Source organism: Petaurus breviceps, unplaced genomic scaffold (genome assembly GCF_028583685.1).
Source record: "Petaurus breviceps papuanus isolate PSGF00001 unplaced genomic scaffold, PetGlider_PUasm1.0 610, whole genome shotgun sequence".
In the NCBI taxonomy this organism is placed as follows: Eukaryota; Metazoa; Chordata; class Mammalia; order Diprotodontia; family Petauridae; genus Petaurus; species Petaurus breviceps.
This window is the reverse complement of record NW_027186402.1, coordinates 385632-396271: the sequence shown is the minus strand read 5'-3', so window position 1 is coordinate 396271 and position 10640 is coordinate 385632. Positions and strand designations below refer to the sequence as shown.

Here is a 10640-nt window from a genome sequence, read left to right as displayed (position 1 = left end):
ACTGGGCCTCCCTCCTGACTGAGCCTACATCCCTCCTGAGCCTCCATCCAGACTGAGCCTCCATCCAGACTGGGCCTCCATCCCGCCTGAGCCTCCATCCGATAGGGGTCTATGGATGTGAAACAATGCATACACTGTCAAAGTGAGCTGATGGAGTGGACAGTTTTACTGTACTGATCCTCCCCCTCCCTTCTTTGTTACAAAGGATGTTGGTAGAGACATATGAGGAAATGAAGGCCGCTTTGAGCTAGGAGATATCCATAAAATGAAGAGCCTGGGGAAAGAGCCGTTTTGCGGCTTCTGCAACAGCAGCTCTCTATGTGACTGGCTCCGCCTGTCTCTTCATCTGTAAAAGGGAGGCCCCTAGAATGGACAGCCCCTGTAAAGCTCAGGGCTGCCTTTGCTCTGCAGAGAGTGCTATGCCAGGGATGATGGTCTCCACAGCTGGGCTTTGAGGGGCGTTGACGGGCCGAGCCTCCGGAGCCTGGGGACGGCACTGGCCTGTGTCTCCATCAGCCACTTGGCCCCTAATTCAGCAGAGATGTGGGTCTTCGGTGCATGGAGACAACCACCAATGGCTAGTTAGTCCTGAGGATGTGGCTTGGGGAGGAGGGGCAGTGAGTGAGAACACTAGTTAGAAGATCCGCGTTCCAGTCCCCCTGTGCCACTTCCTAGCTGGGAGACCTTGGCCAAGTCTCCCTCATCCATGAAAGAGGGAAGATGCTGAGTACAGGCTCTGGCTGCAGGACTCCTGGGGGAATCCAATGTGGTAATGGCTAGAACATAGAGGAAGTGGGTTCGGCGAATGACTGACCAGGACTTGGGGAGGTGGGAACGGTATCCGAGGATCAAGGTTCAAATCCTGGCCCTGCCAAGTAAGGGCTGCACATCTCCGCATGAACACTGGACTGCTGTGGGCCTCAGTGTCCTCTTCTGTAAACTGATTCACCAAACTTTGGTTAAGGACCCCCAAAGTTAGGTGCCCTGGGCAGACCAAACACCCACCGGGCTCCTGAGGAAGCACATGGAAGGTCATGCCTCGGATGGAGGCAGGGGCAGGAGGATCAGGAGAGAACTTGGGGAGGGCACCAGGGCCAGGGGGGAGAGGGAGGGAGGAGGCAAGATGTGGTTAGTGGGTAGTGTAAATGGCAGGAGATGCAGAGGGCCCTAGATGGGGATTCCTGAGGGGCACAGGGTGCTGCAAGACTTGGGGCCTGAGGATCCCCATGCTCTCTTCTGGCTCTCGAGTTGGGGAGCCCAGATCCTTCTACCTCCCCGTGGGTGTGCAGAGAAAGCAGGCCACGGGGGAGTCATTCTGTTCTAACGTCTTCATCCCTTTGTCTTCTGAGCACAGGCAGCTGCTGAAAACCGAGCTTGGCTCTTTCTTCACTGAGTATCTTCAGGTGAGTGTGGTGGGTCCTGCCCCCTTCTGTTGGGGGCCCATGGGAATGGGAAGGGGAGGAACCCCGGACCATGAAAGCCTGGTCATGGCGAGGAGAATGGAACAGATTAGCGATGTGAGCATGGGGGTGGGGGGCAGCCTTTGAGGAGGTGGAGAAAAGATTTCTGGCAAATTACTATGTCATCCTTTGGAAATGAATCTGTATTTATTTTTGACCTGCGCATGCCTGTAGATGCTAGAATGTCTTTCCTTCCATGATGAATGGGGGGGGGGGGGAGGGGGATGTTTGCTGAAAGCTGAGGGGTTGGGGACCAAGTCAGGGAGCTTGGGATATCCGAAGACCCTCGGAGCTGTGACATCCTAGGTTCTAAGCTGAACCTCCTGACCATGGGTGCTTCTGGAAAGCACTGACATCTTTGGTGGTTCTGCTTTCAGAATCAGCTGCTAACCAAGGGCATGGTGATTCTCCGGGACAAGATTCGGTTCTATGAAGGTAAGCCCACCCATGTGGCCCAAGGTCTGGACGCCTGATCTGACTAGTGTGATTTCCATCCTCATTCAATCGCAAATGTCTGTCAAGTGTCTCCTGTGGATAGGACCTCATTCTCTGATCTCACAACATGATGGCCCTCCATCTCCCGATTCCAGGCATTTGCCCTATTCGTCCCCCATGCCTGGAATGCCTGCCCTCTTCACCTTTGCCTCCCCACTTCCCTGGCTTCCTTCAAACTTCAGTTCCCATTGTTTGCAGGAGACATTTCTTGGTCCCTGTGTGTCCCTCCAAGGAACAACTCTCCCCTGGGAATGTGATGCCTCGCCCCACCCCACTCCCATCCTTGTTGTGTGACTTGAAGTACTTGGGGGCCAGTTCAGGTCAACACTCCTCATGAGGGCACAACTTTGTGTACCCACTGGAGGTGAAGATGGCACAGACAAGCATCACTGAGTCTTTCATAAGAGCATAATTCCATAAGATTATTGACTCAGAGCCGGAAGGGGCTTTGTGTGCCCTCTTGTCCCACTCCCTTGGAGAGCAAAGGCCTCCAGAATGAAAAGGACATGGCCAAGGGCAAAGCAGCCAGCAAGCCGCCAGCCAAGATTTGAATCCAGGTCCAGCACTGTGCCCAGTGGGCTTCAAGACCCACCCATTGTTCACAAGGGCTTCTGGGACAGGGCGGGAACCAGGAGTGGGTTTGCCAAGTGTGTGCTGGTTAGGTCCCAGGGGACAAGAGTGATGGCGCTGTCCAAGGTAGGGCTTGGCGGTGCTGCCTGTGATTCATCCCCTAATTTGGGACTGCGGGGGAGGGGGAGCTCTCTCTCATGATGGGTGGAAATGGTGACGCCTTCAAGCTGGGGAGGACAGGACAGACACAGGTGTGATGTTATATACGCTGCATGTTACCTCACGGCACACCGCCGGGTGTTACATCACATATTCTATCCTGTCATGTTGCCCATTACCTTACATTCCAGCCTATCCAGCTACATTAATCATAGGGCACAGAGGGCATTTCAGAGAGGACAGGGTCCTTTCCTGCTGCTGTTATGACACAACTTGGACCTCAGCATTCCCATTCTCCCCATTTCACCGATGGAGCAGATGGGAGGCTCAGTCCCTGGAGTGTTGGGCTTGAAATCAGGATGACCTGAGTTCAAATCCTGCCTCAGACACTTCCTGGTCACGTGGCCCTGAGCAAGTCACTTGACTGCCATCTGCTCGATTTTTTCACCTGTGAAATGGGTATAAAAGGAATAACTATTTCACAGAGTAGTGGAGAACATTAACAAGATCATGTCTCTAAAATTCATTGTAATTCTCACAGGGCAATATAAGTGCCAGCTATTAGATGAGGAAAGCGAGATGACTTTCTCAGGGCTCTCACCTAGTGGGAGGCCCACTGGGGACCCAGTCCCAGGCTTTCCAACCAAACGCCTCCATGAGTTTGGAGGGATGTGGGCCAGACAACAGGACCTGGCCCAGGTTTGCCATCGACCCAAAGGCAACTCAGAGTCCCCCATCTGGCACTCGCCCCATTGGCCAGGCTTGCTTCACATGGTCCCTTTCAGGCCAGAGCTGAGGGACCTTTCCCCCTTCTGCACCAGGCCATCTCCCACCTCCATGCCTTTGCACAGAGAACCCTCAGCCTATTTCCTCCTAGCTGCTCTCTCATTGACAGCTGAGGAAGGAGAGGGAGTGAGGGAAGTACCGTGTTCAGGGTCACCTAGGGAGGATCTGTAGAGTGATGAGTGGAGGGAAACAGGAAATAAAGCCAGGGCCTACATCAAGACCCACAGGCTCCAGTGCTTCTGGGATGGGACCCTCCCTCAGCAGATCCTTCCCAGATCTGGCCTATGAAAAATGCTGCTGTGCTCTTTAGAATGCCGCTGGCTTGGGCCCCGGGTCCTCCTCCAGAAAGAACTGGGCTTCCTTTCTTTCCATCCCATGGGAAGAAACTCCCAGGCCTTTGGCCAGTGGAGAATGCCGACTCAGGGCAGACTCTCTAGGATGAGAGTCTTCCCACCCCACTGGAGGGGGCTTCTGGGTCGTCTGACTCTCGGTCTGAGCCTTGGCAGCTGTGGAGAACAGTGGCCAGTGTGCTCCCCACATCCAGGCCTCTAGTCCAACCCAGACTTGGGCAAGAGTCCCTTCTCTGCTGGCCACCTGACTTTGGCTTGAAGGCCTCCAGTGTGGGGAAGTCCCAAGCCTCAGTGTGAGCTGGTCCTTCTGCTGAGGGATGGCCCTTCTGAACGTCGGAGACAATCTCTTCTCCCCTGTCCCCCTTCCCCATCTTTTCTTCTCCTTCCAGTTCTCATGGGCCTGAATTCCAGGCTCTTCCCCCATCAGTCTCCTCTTTGCTCTGTGCCCTCAGTTCCTGCTGAGCTCGCCAGGGGTGGCCTGACCCCCAGTCCCGGACACGTCCCTGAATAAGGGGCAGCAGTGCCCCAAGCTGCTGGCTCACTTTGGAGGCTCCAGCGCCCTGGTGCGGTCAGACACATGACCAGCGTTAGCTGTCGCTCTCTAGCCAGGGGACTTTTCTACAGCATCTTGCTAGAGAAGTGCCTGTTTGTTCCTGAAATGCCCTGCTGGGCTGGCTCAGCCTGCCCCTGAAGCATCCCACCTGGGGCAGACTCCAGAATAGAAGGGGGAGGCTCATGAAAGTCTGTTTCGTCCTCTGAAAAGAGTCTGAACTCACCTTCAAGGTGAGAGCCCCCCCCCTCCCCGCCTAAGAGCCACATCTGTGAAATGAGGGTCATATAGGCAAATGCCACTGACCTAAGAATGGATGTGAGGCCCTTTGGAAACAGGCAATTGTGACCGACCTAGGGTGGTGTGCCTAGGGCATTGCCCCACAGTATTGAGAAGGGGCATTGGGACTCCAGGAAGTCTAGAAACCCTCAACTCCAAGCCTGTGCAGCCTCACAGGGTCTCTGCCCTGGGGAGAGGCAGAGGGATTGATGTCTCTCTCCCTTCAACATTAGGGCACTGGCAGGCTGGTGCCACAGTGGCGACCTATGGCTCTGCGACCTGCTAGCTTTAAATTCTCCTGGACCTGGAAACTGAAGAAAAGAAAGGCTGGCGAGTGGGGTTCCAAAGCTAGAGGCGGTGATGCTGCTGCCTGGCACAGTCTATGTCTGTTCCCCCTCGGATCTGACCCAGTTTCTCTCCCATCCTGCTGTCACCAAGCTGCCTTCCAGGATGCTAAGTCAGACAGTGCTGGGAGGCTTCCACTGGTCTCCATGGCACCAGGTTGTTGATGGGGTGGATTTCTCCTCCCTCTAGATTCACAGAGTCCTTGTTCAGAGCTGCAGTGACCTTTGCTGATACCCGCTCCACTGCCCCTCCATATTCCACCTTCCCTCAGAGACCTCTGGCCATGGGCTTGGTCCCGAGGCTGGGGAAGGGCCAGGAAGAATAAATTCAAGGACATCCAAGCGGGAGGAGTGTGGTGTCAGGGGTCCTGAGTTCTTGCCCTTGTGTTAGCCTTGACCAACTTGCTTGTTTTCTGTGAGCCTCAGTTTCCTCACCTGTCAAAGATTCCTTCTAGCTAGCTTGGATTCTGCAAGTCAGAACTTTCTGGGGAAAATGCCACTGGGCATCCCTGAGGACGGGGGGGGGGGAATGACACCCTCTGGGAGCCGACTCAAACCCTGGCCAGACCCAATCAAGGTTCGCGCCCCAGCTCATGGAACCTACACCAGCCTCCTTCAGCTGGTGAGACCTGGCAGGGTGTGGCCAGAGCAGAGGTGGCTTCACAGGGGAGGATTTACACCCAGTACCTCAGAAACAGGAACAAGGAAAGGATGCCTGCTACAATCTAGTGCAAGGAGGTGAAGTCATATGTGAGGGAAGCCCCAGAGGGCAGGAAGCTTGGGGAGGGAACTCAAGCTCTTCATCTTGTCATCGTTATTAATCAGCGGGCATGTATTAAGCTCCTGCAGGATAGAGCCTCTAAGGATAGTCCTTGTCCCTGGAGAGCCAGCACCTGCACAGATGTGTGGGGTTTGTGCTGGGGAGGGGTCAGTGGCTGAGAGGAAGGGCCAACCACAAGCGTTAGTAAGAGAATAAACTCCAAAGTGTATCCTGTAGCCACTGTAAATATTTCCCAGCATTCCCCTCCCTTCTCTTAAGGAGAGCAGGGGAGCATTCATTAAGCATCCACGACGTATCACGTTAAACTAAAGGAAGGTGTTTCTGTCCTCAGGGAGTGCCCATTTGTCCAAATGGAGACCAGCAGCTAGGGGAGGGTCCTTTAGTCTGGAAAGCCACAGGAAGGGCTACTGGGTGGAGACTGACACATCCCATCCAGGCACAGTGCTGAGGGGGGAGGCCAGCTTGGAGGGGCTGCAAGGGATGAATGAGCCCATCTGGAGTTGCTGTTGCACCTCTGGAGGCTCACCGCTTTCTCCTCTAGAAGGCCAAGGTTTCTCTGGGCAGTAACTGGTTTTCTCTTCTTCTAGGACAGAAGCTACTAGATTCTTTGGCCGAAACCTGGGATTTCTTTTTCGGGGATGTTTTGCCCACTCTCCAAGCCATTTTCTACCCCGTGCAGGTAAATAGTTTCATTGCATGATGTGCAGACAGGCCACCTGGGGTCACATCCAGCTTTGCCACTTGCTAGCTCTGTGACCCTGGGTGAGTCACTTAACTTCTGAATCTCTTTCCTTGATATAAAATGGGACAAGTAATGCTTGCACCATCCCATTCCTGGAATGCTGTGCACAGTTCTCCAATCAGATGCTCCCCTGTCTCTGGTCTCAGAGCTCTGGTTTGCCAGATTTGGGGAGGTCCCTGTCATCTTGGTCCAGGTGCTGTGAGACCCTTGGGGAGGGAGAGCTGTGGGCCCTATCCTAAGTCTGGCCCTTGTGTCTGCAGGGGAAGGAGCCCTCTGTCCGTCAGCTGGCTCTCCTGCACTTTCGGAACATCATCACACTCAACATTAAATTGGAAGATGCCCTCTCGAGGTCTCGTGCCAGGATCCCCCCCTCCATTGTCCAAATGCTGCTGGTCCTCCAGGTCAGTGCTCACCATGGGTGACCCCCACAGCAGCCTTCCTCAGGGCTGCCACATGTGGCCCAGATGCTGGGTTAGTCTGTGCTCCTGGTCGGCACCTTGCCGTGCCCACCTCTTCACTTCTGTCACACCCTACCTTGCCCTTCTGAGGGGTGATGCAGAAAAGGGGGTGAGGAGCAGGAAATGCCCAGCTGGGGAATCCCAGGGGCTTAGACTTTGTGATTTCTGTGAGTCCCAAGGGAGCTGCATGCTCAGGGGGCGGAGTGGAGGGATCCCCATCCCTGGTTCACCAAAGTACAAATGTTCATGCATCAGTCATGCGGTGCCAGCTGACCTCCCAGCAGGCTGGCCTCCTGCTACTCCTCCCTTGGGGGGTGCCCAGCAAGACGCCACCCCGTGCCAGCCTGTCAGGAGCTTGTTTGGACAGAATTATTTGCTTGTTGTCTTCCTCATAGATGTAAGATCCCTCACAGCCAGGACTGTCTTTTGTCTCTGCAAACATCCCAGCTCTTAGTACAGAGTCTGGCACCATGGGTACTTAATCAATGCTTCTTTGCTTGCCACCACATGGTCCCTCTCCTCAAGGAGTTCCTGGTGTAGGATGGTTGTGCCCCCTCCCCCCAACACTAGCACAACCCCTTAGGGACCAGGGAAGGGCACTACATTGGCCTGAATATGGCCTCTGCTCCCCTCCCCTAAACATAACTAGTCCATGTGCCTGAGGACAGCCTCTGGTTCTCATAGGTCACTAAATAGACTAAAGCCCCATTTGCTTCCTTACAAGGGAAAGGGGCCAGGCCCAAGGGACCCACATAATCAGTGAGTAGCTCTGCCTACAAGCATTAGGGAGATTCTGGGAAGGGAGAGCAGCTGAGCTTGGGGTGGCCAGGGAAGCCCTCAGGGAGGGCAGGGAAGGATGGGAATCGGGGAGCCAAGGGGCTGTTCCAGCCCACGCAGGGCCATGGAGCAAAGGCTGGGAGTCAGGAGGCCACAGGTGCATAGTGTGACCTGGGCATGATGTGATCTGGGATATGGTGGGGAAGGCAGGGATCACAGAGAGCCTTGGAAGCCAGGCTAGGAACCTGGCTTCTGTTGGGTGTGGGGAAGGAGCACAAGAGCCCCTTGGGCAGGGGAGCAGGAGGAGTCTTTGGCAGCCCCGAGCGTGATAGAGCCTGCCCTGGGCTCGGGCATAAGAGACCATGGATGGGAGCCTGATGGGCAGGAGAGGGAGGTCCATCAGCTGTGTCTGCAGGTTGGCCAACCTCAGGATCGCAGGAAGGGTCCCGGGAGAGTGACTCTCAGCTGTGGCTAAGATGCTGGCGCCCCCTGGTGGCGATGGCTGCTGATGCAGCATGCTTTAGCTTTCAGCCTTGAGACTTCCTGGGCTTGGAAAGATGGGAGCCCACAGGGTCTTACACAGCCGTAGCAGGTGCTGGAATGGGATTGCTTCACAGCATAGCCCGTCACTTACCCAGGCTGCCGACCCGGGAGCCCCTCACTCTCTCTGTGTGCTCGCTGTCCAATGGCCTTCCCTCTGCCTTCTCGCCTTCTCAGGGGGTCCATGAATCCAAAGGCATCACTGAGGACTATTTAAAGCTGGAGACTCTGATCCAGAAGGTGGTCTCCCCATACCTGGGGACCTACGGCCTCTGCTCCAATGATGGACCCTTCACACACTCGTCCTGCATCTTGGGTAAGGAAATCAGGCCCTCCAGGCTCCAAGGGCAGGGAGAAGCAGATCTTGGGAGAGGCCCCTCAGCCCCCACCTCAGTGCACTACCTGAGAGCACAAGAGACATCCCCAGCAGGTCCTGCTTCCCTGGAGCATCAGAGAAGTGGCTCTTTGGCCTGGCTCCAACACTGTCTAACTGTGTGGTCCTGGACAGGCCACCTTCCTTCTCAGCCTGCTTCATCTGTAAAGCCACCTCTAAGGAAAGTGCTTTGTAGGCCCTTCAGCATCCAAGAATGGGGGGCGTGATGAGGAAATTCATGTGCACAGATATCTGGGCACCATAGGCAACCAGCTAAGGACAGAGATAGGAGCCTGGCAGTTGGCTATGGAGGGGCAACTGTGTTCATCTTGGGGGTGGGAGGACACTGGAGCTGAAATTGAAAAAATAGAAGAGACCTCCTCAGCCCACGGCTGCAGGCTGTGTCTGTCCTAGAAAGCCAGAGAAGTGTCCAAGGGAGGCGTCCATTTGTGAGAAGTCTTTGGGGGACATGTGGTTTTATGTAGAAGGCGACTTTGGAGGAGGGAGGGAGGGAGAGAAGGAAAGGAAGGGAGAGAGGGAGGGAGGAAAGGAGGCAAGGAAGGAGAGAGTGAGAGGAGGAAGGGATAGAGGGAGAGATGATTGGCGGGAGGGATGGAGGGAGAGAGGAGGGGCCCCTTCCAGGAAGGGGGCACAGAGGAGGCTTCATGAGCCAAGGCATGGAGTTGAGAGAGCAAAGATGAGTGACTGCATAGGAGCATTCTTCCTTAGGTGACCACAGTAGCAGCGCGGGCCACATCCTGCCCCACTGGGCCCCCACCTCCCTATCCCCAGGAGGCTGCCTGGTTCAATGGAGAGAGCCATTCAGCCTTTTACAGGCCCTTCTTCCCTTTCCTTGATCTTTCTCTTTCCGTTGTCATGATCACTACACATTATTCTGCTGGTTCTGCTCCTTTTGCTCTGCATCAGTTCATATGTGTCCACCAGGTTCTCAGAGTGATATTCCCACTACCCTGGATGTCCCAGGAAGACTCTCCCAGGATTCTTCCGTGATCCCTGGTTCACAGGAAGCCTTGTTCTTGTTGATAACCCTCCTGCCACACTCAAAAACCCTGATCTCTCCACCTGGTCACTCATGTAAATGGCCTGGTGATGAAGGAGGGAGAGAGGAAAGAAGGAAAGGAGAAGGGAAGCAAAGAAGGGGGAAAGCAAGGAGGGAAGGGAAGATGAAAGGAAGAAGGAAGCAAGGAGAGAAAGGATACTTCCGTCTGAATACCCAAGCATTGGAAAATATGTCTGGGATGTCAGGCATGAAATCTTCTTGTATCAGCTTTGCAGTAAAGTCCGAGATGGGAGGGTAGCCTGAGACACTGCCTGGGAGGCTGCCACTGGAGAAGGGGACTGAGCAGGGTCAAGCTGGGGAGCTCATCTGGCATGGAGGAGGAAGCATCTTGTCACTAGCTGTTCTTGCTAATCAGATGTTCAGCTTTCTTGCTTCTGCCTGGTTGAGGCTTAGTGTGGTCAGTGCCCATACATTTTGGTGCACTGAAACAAAGCACCATCGACCCAGCCCTAGTAATATTCCTGTCTAGCCCCTTTGGGCTTGCCTCACCTTGTCCTCACACAAACAACTCAGGACATGTATCATCTTCATTTCACAGATGAAGAAACAGAGATTCAGAGAGAGACAGAGAAAGAGCCAGAGAGGGAGGGAGAAAGGGACTTAGTATTACACTTCTTACAGATGATGGGACTGGGACACATTCATTCAATAAGTGTGTTGTGAAGTCCTTCTGTACACAGTTACTGTCTTCAGGAGTGTCTATTAAGCAGGACCTTTTGAGGAGAGAAAAAGAGAAAGGAGAACAGGAAAGAGGAGGGGGGAGAGAGAAAGAGGGGGGAGGGGAGAGGAAGAAAGAGGTGAGACAGATGGGGGAGGTAAAGAGACACAGGAGAAGGGAGACAGAGAGCGAAGGAGGGAGGAGAGAGAAAGGGAGAGAGAGACAGAGAGAGGGAGA

General features: G+C 54.5%; 1 protein-coding gene across 1 annotated transcript in view; it reads left to right on the top strand.

Annotated features, from left to right (window-relative positions):
• Positions 1–10640, top strand: part of ARHGAP8 (Rho GTPase activating protein 8) — a 64367-nt gene that overhangs the window by 10953 nt on the left and 42774 nt on the right. The window contains exons 3-4 of the mRNA XM_069103646.1: positions 1355–1403; positions 1838–1895. Coding sequence (XP_068959747.1) covers positions 1355–1403; positions 1838–1895 — 107 coding nt within the window. The remainder of the gene's footprint in view (positions 1–1354; positions 1404–1837; positions 1896–10640) is intronic.